The sequence below is a fragment of the Syzygium oleosum genome, unplaced genomic scaffold (assembly GCF_021117445.2).
Source record: "Syzygium oleosum isolate NSW1041296 unplaced genomic scaffold, Sole_v2.1 Sole_v2.17, whole genome shotgun sequence".
Classification (NCBI taxonomy): Eukaryota; Viridiplantae; Streptophyta; class Magnoliopsida; order Myrtales; family Myrtaceae; genus Syzygium; species Syzygium oleosum.
The window spans coordinates 3,046,643-3,070,306 of NW_026607501.1; the positions used below are offsets into that span (position 1 = coordinate 3,046,643).

The window sequence follows — 23,664 nt, forward strand, 5'->3', positions numbered from 1 at the left end:
TTTGACTGAGATGTATGTTAACTTTGACAGGGTCATATGTTGTCCCAGAGAGAGAGAGAGAGAGAGAGAGAGAGAGAGAGTATTTGGGGAATTATGTTTGAGAGATTGATGTGGAAAGGAAGTGTCTGAAATGGGGAATTAGGATGTGAGAGATTCATGTGATATTGAAGTGACTAAGGAAAAGGGTTGGTCTGCTTCGTGGGTGTAGAGCTTTGTTCTTCATTGCATTTCAAGAAAAGAGTGGCATGTTGTACATCAATTATTGCTGAAACGAGTGTCTGTGCAAATGGAAACGGAAAACAAGAAAAGGGACAAATTTCTTCCCCAGTGAAAAGGACCATGAAGTCGAAGCTTCACTACTATATAAATTGATGATTATGTCTTATTCGCTCAGAATCCAACCAACCATCGAGGATAGACAAATCTGAAATAGGTGAAGCCTTCACGCACTGTTTGGGTTGGACATTGTAACGTGATACCAGAGTCGAGTTCTACCTCAACTCATCAAATTCCACGTGCCATGTCTAATCCCACTTGCACATGAAATAGGGTGTTAGCGTATCGCACGTCTATTATTTATACGGTTCATATACTCTTTATATATTTGGTCTCCCTCAGAATTTCAGGTATCATTCCTAATCTGACTTACACGTGAGAAAGGGTGTTAAAGCATCACACATCTCGCTATAGTCTCCTTCCACATAAAAGTTTATACTTTTAGGCTGGATATTCTAAGCCAGAAGGAATTAAACTTGTTAATTTTGTATAAGGGCTCCGGATATGTTGAAATTAAGATATCCAAATTAATTGTTGAATAAAACGTTGGACTGATTTTTTTAGGAAGTGCTGACTATTGTGATTTTTGACTCCGTGTTGTGTTTACAATGAGAGAGCTAGGGTTTTGTTGTCGGTGCACCTTGCATTTGCTCATCTAATATTTATGATCTTAAGCATGAGCAAATGAGTTGGGATTTCGCTTGCTTCTTCGTACAAAACCATAAGACCCAAGTCATGCCATAATGCTTCTTCTTCAAAAGGATTGTGTGAACTAATCAAAAAAAGATGTCTTTAGAATTCTTCAAATGATAAGATTTTGCCCTTAAACTGGTGCATCGAGGACTTAAGCTTTTTTCCAACAGACCTTATTGCGCGGAGCGAAATTGGACGAAAAAAGGAGTGGTTTTTTTTGCGAACGTGCCATAGTGAAAAAAATATAGTGATTACTAGCTACCTCGACTCGAGAAGGTGTAAAACGATAGCCAACAATATGAAATATCCCATTTCATCTTTAGTAAATTTTAAAGCCATGGTAACATGCGTTACCAACTCCTAAATAGGATCAAATTGAGCAAAACTCTCGGGTCATGTAACTCGACATGCGTCCATGCGGATTAATTTTCGAAAAGAGTTGGGTTGTCTTAGGTGGAATCGAAAATTTGATGTAGACCAGTTGGAGCTGGAATAGAACACTAGTTATCTTAGTAACTAAAATTAAACTAAATGCTTACATGGACATAAAATGCCAAACATTTCTATAACCCTAGACTAGACTACTTGTGGAAATATAAAATCACTTTATATGATGCAGAAACACATATGAATAAATAGGTCATACATATTTTCATCTTTGGCAATAAATTGGGCGAGGGAAAAAATTTTAGGGTTTGAGAAGAGAATTGACAGCGGTAGACCTCAGACTGCTAAGGAAAGTGACCATACCTAAGACTGCTCCACATATGGGGACAGGCCCAATCGATGGACCAGAAGTTTCCTCTTACACGAAATGCTCACAAGACATCATGTGACCCCTCCCTCTCTCTCCTCCCCCCACCCAACCCACACCACCCCCCCCCGCCCCCTCTCTTCTCTCCCCTTCGCTCTTGTAATAATTTGGTAATTATAAATGAAATTCCATTTCCCAATAATAAAGAATTACAAAAGAAAAATCAATGAATTTTGACATGGGTTGATTTTCCTCTTTCTTTCTTCCCCATCTATATCATGAGGTCATCATAGATTCTGTCTCTCTCTCTCAATCCTTGTCTGACAGTGCAGTTAATGTCTTGGGTGAATACTTTTGTCTCGATCTTATTCATAATTTTTTTCCCCGTCACTGTCTTTAGTAGACATAAACCCATGCTCTTCTCTTTTTATTTTTATTTTTCAATTTTTGGGTGTGGCCAGAAATTTTATGTGAATGATAGAGAGTTCAAGGTAAAAAAAAAACGTGCAATCTGCTGGTGGAATGATTTTGTGTTGAAAGGAATCGTCAAAGGTGTTATTTTGGATGTAAGTATCTTCCAATCATGCTAGGCAAGGAAATTCCTGGTATGCATACGTACAAATTTTAATTGTGATTAGTGACGATTTGATAGGGAATAATACGAGATCATGAGTTAAGATGGAATAATTCCGAGACCCCTAAATAGGTTTTCGGGTTCAACCAAAATATTTACATATTGCCTCGGATACTTAGAATTGAACGATGGGTCATGAGAGACGGCTCAAGATTGCCTAGATAAAGAAAATTGGCCAACTTGAGGTAAAGTTGGATGTGTAACTATTATCCATTTGATTGACCGTAAGCATCGCCATACACATTTGATCTGTATGTATTGATGATCGCAATGATTGTTCGATCACTACTAGCAACATTATGATGATAGAGAATTATGAATACCTTTCGTGAGAGAGGAATCGGTGCGCTAATGCTCTTGCAAATCATGCAGCTTAGAAAATGCTTGTTCTTTCATGTTATTGCTATTTCATGTGGATCTTACGTGAACTTGTGTGGCATGTTAGGTATGTAACATCCGAACCTCTTTCTATTTAATCCAATTCTCCTTTTAAAAGCCAAAAGAAGAAGCCTACGAAAACACAAATAAATTTTTTCTTCAACCAGAAATTTTTTCTTGAAAAAAAGAAGAGAGCAAAGGGTATAGTATCTAGGTGCTGCTGCCGCCACCGCCGCCGTCCCTCCCGCCACTTGGTATAGTTTTTATTTTTTTGCAGGTATGTGTCATCAATAAAGAAATTTCGTGCAAATTTTTTATGTCTTAGTTTGATTCTTTTTCCTTCTTTTCTATGTTTATTCTACTCTCGGTTGGATTGAGAAACCAATTTTCACAACTAAAACCTATGGTATGAAGGTCAGTGCTTTTCTTTTTTCTTATAATCCAGGGGCACGGGCGTGGAAAGCTGACTGCTCGAAAGCTCATGGAACATCCTGCAAGCCCAATGAACGGTTAAGTGCAAGCATTTGGCCGATGCAAGTGACCCCGACCAAGAACGAAATGCATGCATTTTGTGGGATTCGAATTAGTGACGTCTAAATCTAGAGTTAGAAATCTCCCCATGCTCCAACCAACCGTGCCCCTAAGAAGTTGAACGTAATTCGTGCCTAATGTTCTTAAGACATAAGAACAAATACTCAAAATTGAATCGAAGAGCAATGTAGCTTATTGTGTTGTGTACGAAAAGAAATTTTGTAGTCGTTCAGAAACTTTGCAATATATGTATCCAGAAATTGCAAACAAGACTTTGCTTTATTTATTTTGCGAAAAATGAATGATTTGTAAAATATTTTCCAAAAAACAATAATCGCTCAAAATAATTAGACAATGAAAATATTTTTCATTCATCCGTTTTTGCAGGTGACGCAAGTGATTATTTTTAGGAACATTTTTTCAAAATCATTTATTTTTTGCAAAACAAACGCACTCTCTAATAGCAATTTGTAAACGAGAATTCAAATGAATTGGGTTATATTCAAACATTCAATAAGAATTTGTCGCGTTACTTAATGCATCAATTTGATTAATCTATGCATCGATCTCAATATATCTAGCATTTTTGAATTAAAAATACGCTTCACAAGTGGCTAATGTTTCTCGTTCGTGTCATTTTAGGGGTAAAAGAAACCGAGCTCTCCTTCTCACATTCATCTCGAATCAAACATGTTCAAATCAATTGTTGGGGGTGTGATGCTCACTCAAATACTTCACTAGATCTTACCCAACTCAAATAAGATGAGCAATCCCCATCCTGTGACTTGTTAGGGGCTGTTTGGTAACCGGCCAAATAGTGTTTGATTTTATTTTTTTGTTCCCAAAAACAAAAAATGAACAGAAATACGTTTGGTAAATTTTTTGTTCCCGGGAACAAATTTATTCCCAGGAATAGTTTTTAAACATAATTAAGGGTCTGTTTAGTAACGTTTTTGTTCCCATAAATAATTTCTGTTCAGAAATAGTTTTTTCTATTTCTATTTCTATTCCCTTGACAAGTTTCTGAGCAAAAAAACACGTTTAGTAAATGCATAAAATTTCTATTCCCGGAGTAGAAAAAGAACATAAATGCATTTGGTAGGACACTAAAAATTTCTACTCCCAATTTTTTCATTTAATTATAAAATTGTCGGTGGAGACTTAACAATTCATGTTTGGATAAAATTGGACTAGAAATAAAATAAGAATATATTATGATATAGAATTGGATAGCCTTGATATAATCATAAAGAAAATTACTCCTTATAGACAAAGCAAATACCGATTAGTGGTCGAGAAAATTGCAATTTAGGGTATAGGAGTTTAGGATTTGGAGTTAGGGGTTAGGGTTTAAGGATTTCAGTTTTGAGGTTTAGGGTTTAGTGGTTTAGGATTTGAGGTTTAGTGGTATTGGGGTTTGGGATTTACGGTTTAAGATTTACAGTTTAGGGTTTGGGGTTTATGGTTTATGATCCAGGGTTTTGTGGTTTAGTGTTTTATGATGTAAGGTTTGGAATTACGATTTTAGGGTTTAAGTTTTAAGGTTTTGGGTTTGGAGTTTTGGGGTTTGGGGTTTAGTGTTTCGGGTTTTAGGTTTGGGATTTTAGGGTTTGGGTTTTTGGGTTTAGGATTTGGGGTTTAGAAGGTTTAGGGTTTAGGTTTAAGGTTTTAGGGATTTGGGGTTTTAGGGTTTAGGGTTTCGGGTTTTTTATTTTAGTTTTATGGGTTTTAAGGTTTGGGTATTGAGGTTTAAGGTTTAAGGTTTTAGGGTTTTAGGGTTAAGTTTTAGGGTTTTGGGGTTTATGATTTCGAGTTTAAGGTTTAGTACGAGAATATCTTGTGAAAGAGAGAGAGCTAATCTTGTTTCTCTCTTATTTATCTTTTTGTTCCTGAAAGAGAAAAGTCGATTTTTTTTACTTCTTATTTTTGTCTATTCCCTGACCACTTTTCTGATCAGGAGAACAAAAAAAACTAACTGACGTTACTAAATGAATTTCTATTCTTTTTCTGTTCTGGGGAACAAAAGAACAGAAAAACAAAGAAACAGAAACATTACTAAATATACCCTAAGAATAAAAAAAAAGCTGCTTCTTGTTTCCAAGAAAAAAAAAGAATCAAAATAGAAACAATTTTTTTTTCTTCTTTTCCTTCATTGGCCTATGGCTGGTCTCCGGTCATGGCCGGCGACAGGCCACAGGCTAAGGCCGGTGAGGGTGTCGTAGCCCTCGCTAGCTCAGGCGAGGGTTGGAAGAGGCCGGCGAGGGCCGCCCTCACTGAATCTGGCGAGGGCGATCCTCGCCCAGGCCACGAGGGTCCAGTCCTTGCTTTCACCCTCGCCTGTGGCCCCCGCTGGCGCTGGCCTTAGCCTGTGGCTAGTTGCCAGTCATGACCAACCACAGGCCAAGGAAAGAGAAGAAGAAAAAAAGAAAAGAAAAAAGTGGAAAAAAAAAGAGAGAAAGAAATATTAAAAATTTTGGGCTATTATCAAACGTATTTCTGTTCTTTTTTTATTCTAAGAATAGAAATTTTGGACAGTTACCCAATGCCTTTAAACGCTCATAAATTGTTTCCGGGAACAAAATAAAAAAAAATCATTTTTGAGCAGAAATTGTTTCCGGGAACCATAAGGTAACCAAATGCACCCTTAATAAACTTGTCAAAATGGGTCATCAACCTAATTTTTAACCCATATTTTGAGGGGCCGAGTTATTATATGGTCTAATATGGTATAATTATATTCAGTAAATGGGTCATAAATGGGTTTAGAATGGTAACTTCCAAAATAATATGAATGTCAAATGGGTTCCCAATTTACTTAGACCCAACCCACCTCTATAACTCTTCTTCACTCTCTTTTGCCGTCACTTAATCTTGCGCTCGCTCACTTTATGCTGTTACCTCATTTTCGGTATGAGTTTTCCTAGATTGTGTTAAATTTGAAAGTGTTTTAGCAATATGGGTTAGATTAACTATGGGTCACTAGATTTGTATTGCATAAAAATGTGTCAAAATGAGTCAACTTGGGTCGGACCTTGACCCATCCGTTTGACGGGTCTACTTGTTATGGCATTCTTATTCGACTCTTTCCTAGCTACAAAAGTAAAAACTGGCTATAAACATTGCCTTAGAACTTGACCATTACCACAAGTGTTCGCTTAACGTAGGTTAATTATTTCAATCTAGGACCACCTTAGGGAAAGCTACATAGTACAAGGTCAAAAGCAAGTGATCAATTGGGCCTTCGTAAAAGGGGATTCTTGAAATTGGGCTCTACACGGGTCTCATAATGGGGTTGGACTTGATGGGCCTTCTCGATTTTAGTCCTTTGGAGCTATCATTCTTCTCGTAATCCAAAAAAAAATTTCGCTTATCGAGTAAGCGATGAAGTCCCACGATGCTCGCCACGTCAAATCAAGCTACGCAGACCGATCAAGCGACTATCCTAAGAAGGCGTAGAGGAAGCTCACCTTGAATGGCAAACTTCCGAACCCACAAAATACTCCACTAACCGAGTGGATCAAAATGGGAATTTCTCTTATCAGCGCTGGCCATCCTTCTTAGTTCTATAATCAGCCCAATCATGTGCGAAGTGGTTCATGAACTTTTAATTTGTTCAATGTGGTCATTGAACTGTAGCCCAAAGTGCAATATGTTTCATGAACTTTCAATTTGTTCAATGTGGTTTCTGAACTTTTGGTACATGTTCTAGTTAGTTCTTGAACTATACGAAAATATTAAATGTTTCCCTTGAACTCGAACTACTGGAAGAACAATATTGAACATTTTTATATAATTCAAGGACTAAATTGAACATGTACCAAAAGTCCAGGGACCACACTGCACATTAGGCTAAAGTTTTAGAAACCATTTGTATAGTTATCCCCATAATTTGATGTATAAGTCAACGTAAATTGAACCCATGTAGAGCCGAGGGCATGAAATGGACTCACTTGTGGGTTTCAGGTTGGTCCATGATTTTGGGCTCGATCTTCCAACCATCCAAAAGAAGTCCAAATTCTTTTGAATCCTAAGGATCAATAATTTGGGCGCCCATTGAATAAACTAAACTATTTTACTTTTTTAATTACTTTTGGGTCAGAAATTTTCTTTTTAAATGAGGATTGTGCACAATGCATGCCATATAATATTCTCATCAAAACGCATTTCGTTCGATAATGCAGATTCCAAATTTCCTCGCATAAATTTCAATTCTTCTCGTCTTTCTACCCCACTTCTCATTTTTCCCCCTCGTCCATCTTTTTCAAATGGAGCATAAAAGTCTTTGGCCGAAAGAAAAAATAGAACATAAAAATCCTGTACAAAATGCATTCCTATCTTGATAAATTAAATTATTTTACTTTTTTGATTTTTTACTTTCTAAATGAGGAACATTTAAAGTGCATATCATATAATATCCTCTATAGAATGCATTCCCATCTTGATAAAACATAATTTGGAATTTTCTCCCATAAATTTTGAATTTTTGTCTTGATTCCTCCTAAACTTAGTTTTCCTTTTCTTTCTTGGATCATACCTTTTCCACTCCCATCGTAGTTATATCGCTCCCTATCATAGTGTTTTGACAATATTAACCTTTACGGGTCCTACCTTTTTTTAAGATCTTTTTTGTTTGGTTGTGGTGTTCCGATTCTTTTTTATTTTGTTTTTTCTCGTGGTCTCATTTTCCTCCATTTTTTTTTTTACTTTTCTCCCTTCCTTCTTAATTTTGTTCAAAATTGTTCAAGCCTTGGTAGCAAGGAAAATGAAAAGAAAAAAAGAACACTCTTTTGTGATCCACCTCTGTTACTTGTCATCCAAGCCACGTCGCACTCATCAATTTTTGAATGTTTAACCGGAGTTTAACCCAAAAACACAATAGACCTTCAAGGGTGTGTTTGATAACGTTTCTGTGCTCAAGAATAATTTCTACTCAGAAATAAATTTTTTTTATTTCTATTCCCTGGACGAGTTTCTGAGCAAAAAAACGCGTTTGGTAAGTGTACAAAATTTCTATTCCCTGAATAAAAAAAGAGAGAAATACGTTTAGTACGACCCTAAAAATTTCTACTCTCAATTTTTTCATTTAATTATAAAAATGTCAGTAAAGACTTAACAATTTTTATTTGGATAAAACTAGACTAGAAATATAATATAGAATTGGATGACCTTAATACAATTATAAAAAAAATTACTTCTTATAGACAAAGCAAATACCAGGTGGTGGTCGAGGAAATTGCAACTTAGGATTTAGGGTTTCGGGTTAAGGGTTTAGGATTTCAAATTTCGGATTTCAAATTTTGGGATTTAAGGTTTTAGCTTTGAGGGTTTTGGGTTGGGGTTTGGGGTTTTCAAGGTTAGGGTTTTATGGATTCAGGTTTTGGGTTTTGGATTTTGGGGTATAGGGTTTAGAGTTTAGGGTTTTAGGATTTAGGGTTTTGGGGTTTAGAATTTGGGGTTTTGCGGTTTAGAGTTTTAGGTTTCCGGTTATGCTTTTAGGGTTTGGGGTTTGGGTTTTGGGGTTTGGGGTTTGGGGTTTAGGGTTTTGTGTTTAGTGTTCGGATTTTAGGGTTTGGGTTTTGGGGTTTAAGGATTTAGTGATTAAGGTTTTAGGGTTTAGGTATTGAGGCTTAGGATTTTAGAATTTAGGGTTTAGGGTTTAGCATGGGAATATCTTGTGAAAGAGAGAGATCTCTTTTTGTTCCCGAGAACAAAAGGAGAAACAAGATCAACTCTCCCTCTCTCTCTCACAAATATTCCCGAGCTAACCCTAAACCCCAATACCAAAACCCTAAACACTAAAATCCTAAATCCTAAAACTCGAATCTCTAAACACTAAATCCCAAACATCAAACCCTAAACCATCTAAACACTAAACCCCAAAACCCTAAACTTGAATCCCTAAAACCATGAACCCCGAACGCTAAATCCTCAAACCCAAACCCTAAACCCCAAAACCTCAAACCCTAAGCCCCTAAATCCTAAACGCCAAACCTCGAAACCCTAAACCCTATACTGCAATTTCTTTGACCACCACTCAGTATTTACTTTATCTATAAGGAGTAATTTTCATTATGATTACATTAAGGTCATCCAATTATATTCTATTTCTAGTCCAGTTTTATGTCTCCATTGACATTATTATAATTAAATGAAAAAATTAGGAACAAAAATTTTTAAGATTGTACCAAACGCATTTCTATTATTTTTTTATTCCAAAAATAGAAATTTGTGCAGTTACTGAACGCGTTCTTCTGCTCAGAAACTCGTCCAGGGAATAGAAATAGAAAAAATTATTTCGGAACAGAAATTATTCCCGGAAACAGAACCGTTACCAAACAGAGCCTAAAGGCTCTCGCATTAAACTTCTTAATGGCAATCAGAACGCGAGGATCCAAACAATTGACGGGCAACATGGCTGCCTTATCGCATAAGGGCTTGGACTTGCAATCACCTCTTTAGCCCTCTCAATCATCGGCGATGGCAGTTTGGTGACTAAGATCAGCGTAGAAGTAGGAGAGACCACGGGGGCGAGGAGGGGCAAATCGTCGTCAGTCTCGAGGATGGGATTATTGTTCTTAAAGGTGGCATTTTTCGATTTGTGTAAAGAACTTAGTGAGAGCAGGGGTGAATTCGAACCATGGATATAGAGGCTAGTAGGTGATGGCAAATTGGTGATGATGGTGACAATCAGAACCAAGAAGACGAAGACGGAGAAGTAGACATTGCTGATGAGCTTAATGAGGATATGGGTGAGGGCTTCACCTTCTGAATATGAATCTTTAATGGGGTTTGTTCTTGTTTTCGTTATCGATCAATCGAAGAATTAGACGCCAAATGGGACAGTGAATAACACAAAGAGCGAAAGGGATGGAATGGGGGTGAAGAGTGAAGAGATATGAGATGGGTTTTTTTACTTACAATTGAGCTTTGAGTTGAAGAAATGGAGATAGAAGAGGACTGGTTGGGTGAAAAGGAGGTTTCCGTAAATCTAGGCTTCAACTCTGTAAGTTGCTTGTATTGGTGACGGACATTTTTTTTTGTGTCGATGACAAACATTGGAGTGTCAAAAATTTGTCTATTATTGGCAAGAGAAAGGGTGTTTTATAAAAAGAGAGAACATAAAAATAAATGAGAAAATTAAGGTGGCACACATGAAAACAGAAAAAAGAAAAGTAGTCGAAGAATGCTTAAAAGAGATGGGATTCACAAAGACTATTGCCAAAATATTGTGATAAGGAGTATTTTAGTCCTAAAAGCAACGGAAAAGAAGCGGCCGCTTTTTCTTTTGTCGGATTTAGGCTATAGATCATACAGATCTATGCCAATGATCTCAAAAGTAATTTGGCATCATAGAGAAGTACTCTCCAACCAACCAAGAAAATTAAAAATTGACTTTATACTTTAAATAGGTTTAAACCAAACATGTTGGGGAACTTCTGCCCCGTTGAGAAGATATTTCGTAAGATAAAAACAAGATGCCATGGCGAAAACACGACGTAACCAATTAATCATCATTGTCTGTATGTTATGAGTCTCATCTTATTTGGTATTATGTATTTATGCATCTCATTTTTTATTGGATCAAATATGTCACGCATCAGTGCCACTTAATAAATTCGTCACATAAAATATCTTCTCTTAAGTTGTGACTCGAATTTTTTTTAGGATAATGCTTGCACCAAAAAATGGATCAAATTTTGTATTTATTGATATATGATAAACTCGGTCGATAAAAGTAAAATTTAATTATTTATGAACAAAATCATCTGCAACTTGATAATTGACAGCTTGAAGGAATCGATAAAAAGTGGTGTCAACAATCCGTGGAATAAAGCAACCGTCAAAATAGTGAAGTCGAGTGAACCATTAAGATAGTGGAGTCAAAAAAAAACCGTTGATGTTACTGTTCAGTTACGGTTTGTAACATATGTTTGTTACTTTCTTTTGTAACCTCCATTAATAACCGGTGATTGTAAACTTACTCTTAGAAGGGCCCCACGCACAAACAAATTAATTTAATATCTTAAAGTTATATTTACTTTCCTGCACTGCAGTTTTAGTTTCCAGACCCACGTCGTCGATTAAATTCCGACGTGTTTTTATCCCATGCGTTACGTCATTGATTAAATTCCGGCATAACATCTTTACATTCTCAAGTTTTGTCGCCGATCAAATTCCGGCATAATCTGTTTACGTTCGGTTTCGTCTAAGTGACTTCATTTTCTAAGCTTCGTCGTCGATTAAATTCATGCACGATCTATGTACACATAGTTCTGTCTAGAATGAAACTATTGTTCTTTTTTGTCTGCCCGTGTTATTTTAAGTCCGGAACCGCCACAGAATCCGTCTCTTTTAATAAAAATTTAAAGAGCGACTTTCGGCGAAATATTCAACTGGGCATGAGCCAAAAAAAAACTCACGAGTCATGGTACGTGACATGTGAGATGGGCTTGGTTTTTCTTCATCTATAACATGGATCTACCACGAGCTCACCTGCTTTTGTTCTTTCTCTTGTTGGAGTCGCAGGTTTTTTCTTTCGAGAAAACAAACGCAATGTCGCGTTCGATGTACCCGATCCTCGTATAGCCGGGCCATTAGACGGCAATAATTTCGATAGAAGAATCTCTCTCCCCGCCCGCCCCGTGTCAGATACACTGCCAACGAAAATTCAATAATTGTCTCCCTCTTCGTCACCGGTAAATTGGGGCACTCGCGTTAGCAAATCCCGTTCGATCCGAGTCGTAACAATCGTGCATCACTCCCGGCCTGACAGATTCGAGATTGGCGAGCCCGTCGCCAATGCCTCACTAAGATATCGGCCATCGTCAAATCTCTTGCGTGAGTGAGGTATGCTGCAGCTAGATAACGCAAAATTAGATGTAAGCAAAAGGAATAGCCCGGATCGAGAGCCATCCAGATCGGCCAATTCCAGGTGGTTCCCATGGACACTGATCTGGCCTGATTCCATAAAATTGGAACTCGTGCAGTTCCTGTTTCCAAGTGTAGAATCGGATCGATTTTTTTCTTTCGATTTTTTAATTTCATAATAATATGTAAAAAAAAAAATCATAAACTATCTCTCATTTCACAAAGGAACGGCCTTTAAGATTAGAACAACAATGTTTACTTATGCACTTGAGTAAAATGACAAGAACAAATAAAAATACAATAGTAGTTGCTCATTCCAATCAGATTTTACCACAAATTGAAAAAAAACTTTGTGAAACTTGTAATATTACACGTAACTAACAGATTACTAACTGATTGTAAAAAACGCATTCATTACCAAAAACGTTTTCAATTTCGTCTTGAATATTACCGACAAATAAAAAAAAATTTAAACATGTCACCGGTTTCATTGGCCCATTTAGGAACCGGAACATACAAGTGAATCGGACCGCTCGGGAACCGATCGCTCCTAGTGTTACCAAACTCACGATCCGGTGAAAATCGAGTGACCATTCATTATTGCGTGGGGATCGTCTGATTTCATCTCAGCCGCTAGATCCTTGGCCAGACAAGATTCACAGTAACGTTGATATTCTCTCTTTTTGGTGGGTACCCCCACAGCCTCTGCATCATGAGCTCGAGGGAATCCCTATGCTCTCGATCAACGGCTCTTGGCCGACGTGGAAAGCACTCCCGGTCATCCTCCTCCCGATTTCAGGTGCTTCCCAGTTGGTCTCGTGAGCACAAAATTTTGGTCATTAATTTGTTCGATGGAAAGCCAAAAAATTATACTCAGTTGGACTATGATCTTTCTATTGTGTTTTTCTCTTTTGTTCTTTTCAATCTAAACCTTGATCCGTCCATTGTCAAAGTTCAATTGTGCAAAATTTGGAACATGATTACTCGAAATGGGAAAAGATCATCCGGATCATCCGATGCAATATAGCCATCCTTGCATATCCCTCAAAGTCCCCACATTCCCGAGTTCCGTCATTCCAAAAGACTTCGAATTCTCATAAACTTTAAATACACATAATACAAAAGTGAAGAGCCGTAGTGGTTAAGAAAGATTATAACACTACATGACACGACATGACATGACATAATCTCATGATCGAGATAGCTCGGCGACAAACGCGCTTGCCGTCTTTTATGAGATTACACATTCAAATAATAACGGGCTTTGTGAATCAGCTCTTATGTGAAAGAGTCCTCTTTATGTTGGGACCTCGGTTGGCCGGCGGTGATGGATATTCTTCTTGAAGTCTCGACTTTAGGATCTCATGTAGAAATAAGACTTATACTAGTTATGTAACCGAGTGTGATACATAAATGGTAAAGGATAAAGGTAGGACGGGTCACGCTCTTTCTCTTTTTACCTATTAGACATAAAAAAAGATCATGGATATGACATAGATATGAAGCTTTTGCAGCCCCAAGATGTGCAATTGACACAACTTTAAGTATGATTGCACATGGGCAATGGGGGCCGAAGCACACCAAACTTTTCCACCATGGAAAGATGGACGAGCAGGGCGATGTGCTCTGTGCATGCCGGGGGAGGTTTTGATTCCCTCGTCACATGTGAATGTGAACCACCTCCCTCCTTCCTTTTCATATTTTTGGCCTTGGATGCAGACAACTATCCCCCACTGACCCCTCTGACATCCTCGATGAACGAGCCAGACTTTTGTCACTCCCTCACTCTCACTCACTCACTCACTCTCTCTCTCAAAAGTGATTGACAGAGGTGAAATGGAAGAAGGGTCTTTTAATCTTCGGCAGACACCACAAATTCAACCTTCTCAGTTTTATCATTATTCACCTTCTGGGGGTAAACACGAGCATGAAAAGAAGACAGAGCCATTAAAGTGAACCCTACCGATGCCCATCTCTCTGTTTTTTCTCTCTATATAAAGGCACTTCCTCAGTAGGATGTGAAGAGAGTGGAGAGAGTGGGGTGAAGCTGCTTTCCTAGAACTCTCTTTTTCTCTCACTTGTTTGCACCGAGTCCGGTTGCTGATTGGGTCCTCCTGAGCTTGACAACAATGGCGGCAATGCTGAGGCCTGTGCTCACTCTGCTCCTGTTCACCCTCCTCTGCATCCACATTGCAGGTATACCACATGCGCTCTCTCTTCCTTCTCTCTGGTCTACTGTTTCCACATTGCAATGCAGGCAGGTATGCACTCTGTCGACAGCACTATAAGAACCCATCGTTCTTTCTAATGAACATTTTTGGCTTTGGCCTCCACTTTAGGGATATTTCTTGAATGCCATTCTCGAATCACAAAGATGAGACAGAGATTTGGGAAAAAAAACTTAGATCTGCAGATCTCTGTTTAGCCATTTTCGTTTAAGTTCTTGTTTAAGAGCACGTTCGTTTAGGCTTTGCTCTAGGCAAAAATTACTCATCAACAACTTGAGATATTTAGTGAAATCATGCCCTTTATGTGTCAAAGTAAAGTTTTAAAGTCTTTTCAGTGTTTGAATTAAAGTAGATTTGCGAGAGCCGAAAAGTAAAAAAAAATTAATACAGTAAAAGTGACTCTAAACAAACGTTCCCTAAATCTAGAAGTTCAAATTATTGGTAATTTCATAGGATTCTTTAAGAAAGTGACTCAGGAGTCAGGACTCTGATACACGCTTGTTTAATATACGCTAAGCGTTTCTACTTCATTATCAGGTTGTTTTCTCATTATGTGCTTCGAAGTACTTTGGACGATGCAGAGAACTAGTGCTTTTCAAGTTTCGTATTAGCTTGCATTGTAACATGCTGGACTGTTTTAAGCATGAACAGTGTATCATCACTCCGAATTCTATGAACATTGAGGCTTGATGCAGATGTGCCGGTTCTAAACAATGCTGGACCACCCATTTGCGACATGTTAAATGTTAATGGTTTGAAGTGAAATGAAAACACTGGACTGTACTGAACATCCTGTTTTGCATTGTTGTAATGCAGACAAGTCGTCAGCGACAACCATAACCTTCCACAACCGCTGCGAGCACCCCGTTTGGCCGGGCATTCAGCCCGGCGCCGGCAAGCCCGTCCTTGCCCGTGGCGGCTTCACCCTCCTGCCAAACAGGGCCTCCACGATCCGGCTGCCGGCCCTCTGGTCCGGCCGCTTCTGGGGCCGCCACGGCTGCACCTTTGATGCCGCCGGTCGTGGCCGATGTGCCACCGGGGACTGCGGCGGCTCCCTCCAATGCAACGGCCTCGGCGGCACCCCTCCTGCCACCCTCGCTGAGATCACCCTAGGCAACGACCAGGACTTCTATGATGTCAGCCTCGTCGATGGCTACAATCTCGCCATCTCGATCACGCCATTCAAGGGCTCTGGGAAATGCAGCTATGCAGGTATAACGATACGAGCTATTATATGGTCGATATGCAGATTTGGTGCTGCAGTTGTGGCTAGGATGATGTTCTGCGAATGATATCCTGTGTGTCAAAGTAATTAGAAAAAGCGTGTATAGACTTCTTCGCGAAATTGTTGCGAGATGCTAGAACACGGTAAGTTAAGTAACATAATACACAACTTTTATATGATTTTATGATTAAATCAATTTCTTTTCTTCAATAGCTTTGTGCTCCTTAAAGATTGAAAAACCACCTATATACGAGAGCATTGAAACAGTATCACAAGAGCTTAGTTCGTGGAAATCAATTTTTAACTGCTTCGTCTTGGTTGCTTATGCCTTGATCCAGCTTGATTTTGCTTAGATTACCAATTGATATGAAAATGCAGTAAGTGATAAACTTTAGTGGTGAGGGAAAAACCCAACTTTAATTTTTGGTTTTACGATTTTCTACACGCGTTGTAATTTTAATCGATGTTGATAATCACCCCGAATTCATTAAGAGAGATAAGAGTTAGACTACGTAAATGTTGTCTACGCACAATCGAGCTGAACAATATGCTCTTGCTGCGCAAGGTTGTGTGAGCGACCTGAACATGATGTGCCCGGTGGGACTTCAGGTCCGGTCTCACGATAACAGGGTCGTGGCCTGCAAGAGCGCCTGCTTCGCATTCAACTCGCCGAGGTACTGCTGCACGGGGAGCTTCGGGAACCCGCAGTCTTGCAAACCGACGGCTTACTCGAGGATCTTCAAGACGGCTTGCCCCAAGGCATACTCCTACGCGTTCGACGACCCCACGAGCATCGCGACCTGCACGAGGGGGAACTACATCGTCACATTCTGCCCTCACCACCGTTAGAGAGGGGCATCGGTTTGCATCTCATGTTCCGACTTCCGGTTCCGGTGGTTTTCATCTCATGTTCCGACTTCCGGTTCCAGCGGGTTAAATTATTACCGAGTATAGTGATCATATTGTAGCTGGTTAATATGATGGTGATGGTAGTAAGTGGCAAGGTGCAAGAGGACTCCATGGGGGGGTTGTTGTATACCTGTAGCTGAAAAATTGGAAGTGATGTTGCTTTAGTAGGTAAAGATGATATGTTTTCATTGGACTTTAGCACTACACTCTTAGTATATCACAGAGAACATAGTGAGGTTGTGTTCAGAAAGTCGTAATTGTTTTTGGACTATGTCCATCTGCTGGAGGGGAGTTGGTCACCTAACTCCATTTATATTGCTTCGATTGCTGAGTTCCGATTGCTCTTGCTAGATATAGGCCTGATGATATTGAGAACTTGTGAGGCATGTGTCGGTCCGTCCGGGCTCGGCCCTCCAGAGGAATCGGGTCGAAAACCGGGTTTGGGCTCGGGGCGCGAATCTCCGCGCTCCACACGGCGCTCCCGGGACGTCTTGACGGCTCTCGATCGTCGATGCGCATCTCAATTACATGCATAGGCAGTTGAGAATTGCAAGGTCTTCGTCCGCGGACGAGTCCGGCAAGCATTTTCAATGTCCGGCCTGAATTGGAAAATCATCTAAAACTATTTCAGTAGCAATTGAAAGAGGGAAACCGGGTTTTGATGGGTCGGGCTCAATAAAGAAAGGTGTTTTGCCTGGACCTCGAAAGAATAGAATTGGGCCCAGTCTAGCAAGTGCTAGTAGATAGGCAAGTATATTGTGCCGTCAAGTCTATTATTAGGTCTTCGACCCAAAAGAAAAAGAGAGTCTATTATTAGGTCTCCGACAAAAAAGAAGAAAAAAGAGAGAGTCTATTATTAGGTCTAGCAGGAAGATTTTGAAAAACTAAACAAGGGAGAGAGAAAAGGATTCGATTTCAATCTTAATCAAATAACCCATTTTCCGAAAAAGCGACATGTTTAGAGTGACTTTTGTTTAATTTCTGATTTTCTATATATATTGTGATGCTCAGATTTTGACTTTTAATTTGAAATCTCTTAAAAAAATTTAGGGAAAGTGCCGTCAAGAACCCTAAATTATGTTTACTGCGACACATTTACCATGAACTTTTTTGTGATATCAAAACCTCAAATTATGTCCATGACACATTTACCCAAAAAATTTTATTGAGATAAAAAAAACCTTAAACATGTACCTATGTGACACATTTACCCTTCGTCAAGTTTTCGTCAAATATTTATTCAGTCAAAATGTCATTTTTATTTCATTTAAGTCACGTGGACGCCATGTCAACACCACTTGCCTCCCGACGTTCATATAAACTAATTTTTAAGGATACTCATTGGCGGAATTTTGACGGGGGTAAATGTGTCACAATGGGCGCAATTTTGGATTTTTAGTGACTTTTTTTCCAAATATTTAAATATTGAAGTTTGAGAACTTTTCAAAATTTCAAACAATTTGTTTTTCATCTTCAATTTTCGGAAAGAGAAAAGCATAAGTGGATAGACTGTGACAAGACAGAATTTTGGGTTTTTGACTATTTAAGGGCAAGTTAGCATTTCTTTTGGGGTTAATACCACGAAAAACCTTAAACTGGTATATCTGTGATAAATTTACCCAAAATTAATTTTTTGACCGCAAAAAACCTCAAACTGGTACACTTGTGACAAATTTACCCCAAACTAATTTTTATACCACAAAAAATCCCAAACCAGTACATTTGTGACAAATTTACCTTCCGTTAAATTGAATTAATATCACGAAAAATCACAAACTATTACACCTATGACAAATAAAAGGTAATACCCCGAACCGGTACACTCATCAATTACCATGTGTCATTTAACTCAGAAATTTGACGGTAAAATTTAACGGAAACTATTAGAGGGTAAATTTATCACAGATGTACCAGTTTAGAGTTTTTTATGGTAAAAAAATTAGTTTATGATAAATTTATCACAGATGTACCAGTTTTGGATTTTTTGTGATATTAACCCTTTCTTTTGGGCCCATTCTCTAACCTAGTAAGTTTGATAGATCATGACATATAAAGAGCGAGCACAAAAGCCATCCGAGCAAAAAAGAGAATATAAAAACGATTCGCACTTTTTCGTGAGGTGTCGCGACCTACATGTCCCGATTAGGTTAATCAAAAATTGATTGGCTAGGTCAAGAGATATTTGTCGATGGATGTGAACATTGATTCGTTTGAAAGACAAATCAAATAGTTCATTAATCCAAGGACCGAGACACTCCAAAGCCTCATACCTCATGCGACGAGAATTGTCTAAAGTAAGCATTCAATTGTAGTCACCACTAGCCATGATAAAAGGGTTGGCTAGGAATCCTAATCGAGACACGGGAGTGTCGTCTCGAGACGTGTGAGAACCAAAGATTTTGAAGATCGAGGACTTGATTACACTAGCGATCTAACTAGTACTCTTTCGGTACCTAAACTTGAACGCTCGCAAACCAACGTACTGGGTAGCCTATCGAAGAAGCTTAAGATTCTATCTAACATGTTAAAAATCGAAAATAACAACCAATGTATTAAAGGTGCACAACCAAATAATCATAAAGAAAAGAAATAACCAGCGACCTAACATTGTCTTTAAAAAGAAAAGGCAATTAAAAGCTCTAAAGTAAAGCCTTAATGGCTTGTTCAAATTTTTTTGAAATTTTTTAAAGATTTTTCTCATTTTTTACAAGTTTTAAACTAAGCCTAGAATGAAATTAACACTAATACCTAGTGAAATTAAGCCTAAAAAGTGATTTCTGAACATTTTCTAATTTTCTGGATTTTTTTCGGAATTTTCTGATTTTTTCTGATTTTTTTTAACTTTTTTTATTTTTTAAACATTTTCGATTTTTTTTGGAATTTTTAATATTTTTATTGATAAAATAAGAATTCTGGATCGGATCCCCTGACCCGATCCGCCCGACTACCTGACCCGGCTCTCTGGCCCACCCGGGACTCCCATTTTTTTAATCCCTTTTCTGATTTTCTTTATTTTTTTTCGATTTTCCCTCTTTTCTTTTTTCTTTTTCTTTTGTTTCTTTTTCTTTTCTCTTTATTCTTTTTCTCTTTTGTCTTTTCTGGTCTCTTTCCCCACGAGCACCATGATGGATTTACTTAGCTCTTTTTTCTTCATGCCCGTTAAACCCTTCTTGATGTTTATCACAAAAGGGGAGAGAATGTGTACGACAATGCATGTGTTCTTTAATTTGATAAATCAGCATTCTTGCGGTGGGGGCTTATGACTTGAAGTTATTGATCTATCCAATAATATGTTTTGGGGGAGTTTCTCAACTAAAAGGTTTGATTTAAACCGATGTGATTTTGTCATCGTAAAAAATATGAAGACTGTCGATCCAAATTCAATTTTAGTGATTACAAAACTCACTCTAACATGTTATTGATTATTAAAAAATACTTTTTTTATATATATTTGAGTGTTATTTTATTGAATTTCAAGGCTGTCTCAGCCTTGAAGAAGAGGACAGGTGCTCAGCCAAGTATTGGTGCCAGACACCCTGACCCGGCTACCGTAGTTCAACGTTAAAATTGTTTGCCTAGTTTAGTGGATGTCCGCGGCCTTTTTGACCGGACACCCGGAAGTTTTAACAGTTGAATTCTAGCAGTTTGAAGCTTATCTAACTGCTAGTTAGGCTTCTTCTTTTTTATATATATATAAATGGGGTTGCCCATAGTCTTAAGTATGTAGAGAACAGTACATACACTTGCAAAAGATTCTTCTTTACTTTTTGCAATCTAAAACTCTTTGGGCGATTAACCTCGTGAGAGGAATATATTGTAAAACAATGCAACCCTATTTGTTTAGTGGATTGGGCATAACTCCCCAACAATCTCGGGAAGGAGTCGACACTAATATAGGCCGGATCACTATAAAAAGCATTTCTCTATCCCTACTCTTTTGTTTGTACGCACATCGCGTGTTGGGTGCTTTCCCTAACATTTTCTATTGCGCCGCATATCCTACACGTTCAGGCCAAAAGTAGAGCCCGGGCATCGGCACGACCCCCTCACATGGAGGGGCCGTCCCCAAACAAGGCGGGCTGCCCACGGCACGAGGGTCTTGCCGTTGCCGGAATGAAATATTCCTTCGCTCGATCAAACATCCCTCGTTCAAAGGAAAGAAAAAGAAAAGAAAAGGAAAATAATAATTTAAAAATAAAAGAAAAGAAAAAAATAAGAAAGGGAAAGAAGAGATTAACGGTCAATCCTGCCTATCCCGATCGAGCCAATGAAAGTAAAATCCGTTGATCAAGCGAGAACGACGTCGTGTCGAAAGATCAACGGTCAGGATACGCAGCTGTTTCTTTTATCTTTTGGTTTTTTTTTTTGCAGAAAGTGAATCGTAAAAAACTAACGGCTAGGATACGCGAACGTAAAACGAACGGTCAGGATTCCGACAACCCAGGATCGTTGACTTCCCGTAAAGCTCGCACCGCCCTTTTCGCTCGCCCCGCTCAAACCGCTTTCCATTTCGAGAACCCCTCTTTCTCTCTCTCTCTCTCTCTCTCTCTAGAATTCAAACGCTCGCACCGAAGCCAGAAGAAGGAAGAGAGAGCTCCCGGCATCCCATCCATGGCGACCGCACCGACTCCGACCCAGGACCCGGCGCCGGTGGCTCCGGCGACGTCGTCCCACCTCCAGCACATGAGCGACGCGGAGCTCCGGAAGGTGTTCGATCAGTTCGACGCCAACGGCGACGGCAAGATCTCCGCCGCGGAGCTCTCCCAGGTCCTCGCCGCCATGGGCTCCCCGGTCCCGCCCTCCGACCTCGGCCGCGCCGTGGCGGAGATCGACACCGACCGGGACGGCTTCATCAGCCTCCCGGAGTTCGCCGTCCTCTGCCGGTCCGGCCCCTCCTCCCCGGAGTCCGACCTCCGCGACGCCTTCGACCTGTACGACCAGGACCGGAACGGGCTCATCTCCGCCGCGGAGCTCCACCAGGTGCTCAACCGCCTCAACATGCGGTGCTCCGTCGAGGACTGCGTCAGGATGATCGGGTCGGTCGACGGCGACGGCGACGGCAACGTCAACTTCGAGGAGTTCAAGAAGATGATGGCTTCCAAAGGTCCCGGTAATAACTGATGACGGATGATCCCGTCCCCGTTCTGCATCTCTCTCTGACTGGTTTGACATTTGATTTTTTAACACTTTTCGATTACACAGACTACTAGAAAACGATACCGATGGGCCATCATATGACTGTTTTCGTTACGATCTACGCCTCCGGCGACTCGGATTTCGCTGATCTGGAACGACTATTCGAATTTGATTCACTTTTGTCATTGAATTTGAATCCTTTGCTCGATCGGTTCCACATTTTGCCTTGGCCAACCTTATTTGATTCATCGCTGATTTCATCGTGAACGAGCGATTCACACGGATCATCCTGTTCGTCCCATCGATCCCATTCGTACCAGTCGGTTTAAATCTTATTAAACGATGTGATCGAATGCGTGTGAAGGCCGAGCATACATTGAGCATACATGCCTGTCTGATTCTTAAATTAAATCTCATGTGATGTGAATAGAGGCGACGGACCAAAATTTAAGTTGCCGGGAATTAGACTTCGCACATTGCATGTCGGCCCCGTTTCCCACTCGATGGGGCCGAACTCCGGCTCTTGACTCGATGGGGTATGAGCGAAAGAATCGGACCGAAAGTTTCGAGCTCGATTTTCGGGCATCATGATCAATGTGTTGTCGGTACAGGCGTGGGAAGGATCTGTTGAAATGTCTGGTTGGTCACATGATTAAAGCGGATGGCGTGCGCATGCCATAAAATGTGGGAACATGGTCGACACGATTTAGGCGGATCACACCAATTTCTCCCCTCTTGTACATTTCTTAAAAGTCAGGACTTTTTGGTTGGAATGATCGACGGATTCCAAGGATTAGCCTAATGAATGGAGAGGGCAGATAGCGATTTAGCTTTTATTTGTTCATATATTTATTTTTAGTTTTCCATCTCCCAAATATCGTGCAGATCTTAGGTGGTCGGTTCAAGTGAGGAAAAATTGTCTAAAAAGTTTTAAATTTATTGTATTTTTGCCAATTCAGTTCTAAATCTTTTAATTGTGTCAATTGAGTCAAATTTTTTCACGTTTTGAAAATTGAGTCTATTCGATCAATTTTGATCGAAAATTGCTGATGTGGATGCCGGCCATCTTACGTGTTCAAATAGAAGGCCATCTACTCTCTCCTAGAAAGAGTGTCCAAGAAGCCAATTGAGGAACCAATTGGAAAAGTTATGCATGAAAGCATGAAAGCATTGAGAAGGTTGATAGTCTGAGGAGGCGATGTAGAGAGGATCTTAATCCTTACAACAAATTTTAAGGTCTCAAGCGTGCATCGAAATTTACCTTTCTCAATCGACTGTGCGAAGAGCTATATCATGCCAATGCTCCACTTTGAAAGAATAATGAAGTTCTTCTCCCATCAGTTTCAAAACTCGGGGAAGTCTTTTGCTCTTCCAAAAAGTGTATCCAACAACTTACAACTCCAAAAACGTAACTTGTAATTTTAACGAATAAATTACCCGTTCCTTCTTTTTTGAGTTCTTCCATTTTAGCGGAGTCATCTCGTAGACCCTGTCATCAACAAGTAATAAACTTAGTAAGATAGCGATCCAATAAGAGTGTGCTCAGAGATTGAAGAGAACAGGAGAGATTTTAAATCTAATTTTTGTGTTCACATCGCATCATGATCCTTTCCTTCTCCTCTTTTAATTTGGAAAAAAAAGAGCATCCAGGGAAGCAAATGAATGACTAGAACATGACCAACGTAACCAAATATGTAACCGAACTAGCCAAGAACATCTTATTGGGAAAAACTCGAATGGAGCTTAACCCCGATTCATCGGATATCTCTTTTTTTTTTCAAGACGAAAGTGATGTGCGTGCAATTCATAATGTAAGTGCTTGTCTATATTGTGTGTCCAAATAAAAAATTCGCAATGTCTATTCTTCTTGTCACTAATTGTTTTGTAAGTTGGCCATAATAATCAAATTTGAGACTTCACACCTTTTTTTTTTGGTTTTTTTGCGGGGGAATCGAACCCAATCGGGTATGAAAGACAAATTAATCGGGTCGGCCCAGATGGGCCCATGCGCGAGCCCAGTCCGGCCCATTTC

The 23,664-nt window shown here is 39.5% G+C and overlaps 2 protein-coding genes across 2 annotated transcripts; both read left to right on the plus strand.

Moving 5' to 3' along the window:
• The first annotated feature begins 14,084 nt into the window (after positions 1 to 14,084).
• Positions 14,085 to 16,848, plus strand: LOC115676626 (thaumatin-like protein). The gene is made up of 3 exons (XM_056319399.1): positions 14,085 to 14,330; positions 15,179 to 15,574; positions 16,153 to 16,848. Exons 1-3 carry the CDS (start codon positions 14,264 to 14,266, stop codon positions 16,434 to 16,436), a joined length of 747 nt encoding a protein of 248 aa, XP_056175374.1. The 5' UTR covers positions 14,085 to 14,263; the 3' UTR covers positions 16,437 to 16,848.
• A 4,146-nt stretch (positions 16,849 to 20,994) lies between these two features.
• LOC115676627 (probable calcium-binding protein CML27) lies at positions 20,995 to 21,802 on the plus strand. The gene has a single exon (XM_030599570.2). It carries the CDS (start codon positions 21,108 to 21,110, stop codon positions 21,615 to 21,617), a length of 510 nt encoding a protein of 169 aa, XP_030455430.1. The 5' UTR covers positions 20,995 to 21,107; the 3' UTR covers positions 21,618 to 21,802.
• The last annotated feature ends 1,862 nt before the right edge of the window (positions 21,803 to 23,664 follow it).

Bases quoted from the DNA above. Each gene is read 5' to 3' on its own strand.
- LOC115676627 (XM_030599570.2), top strand. From the start codon at position 21,108: ATGGCGACCGCACCGACTCCGACCCAGGACCCGGCGCCGGTGGCTCCG.
- LOC115676626 (XM_056319399.1), top strand. From the start codon at position 14,264: ATGGCGGCAATGCTGAGGCCTGTGCTCACTCTGCTCCTGTTCACCCTC. The intron at 14,331-15,178 runs GTATACCACATG...GTTGTAATGCAG, and splicing joins CCTCTGCATCCACATTGCAG to ACAAGTCGTCAGCGACAACC. The intron at 15,575-16,152 runs GTATAACGATAC...TTGCTGCGCAAG, and splicing joins TGGGAAATGCAGCTATGCAG to GTTGTGTGAGCGACCTGAAC.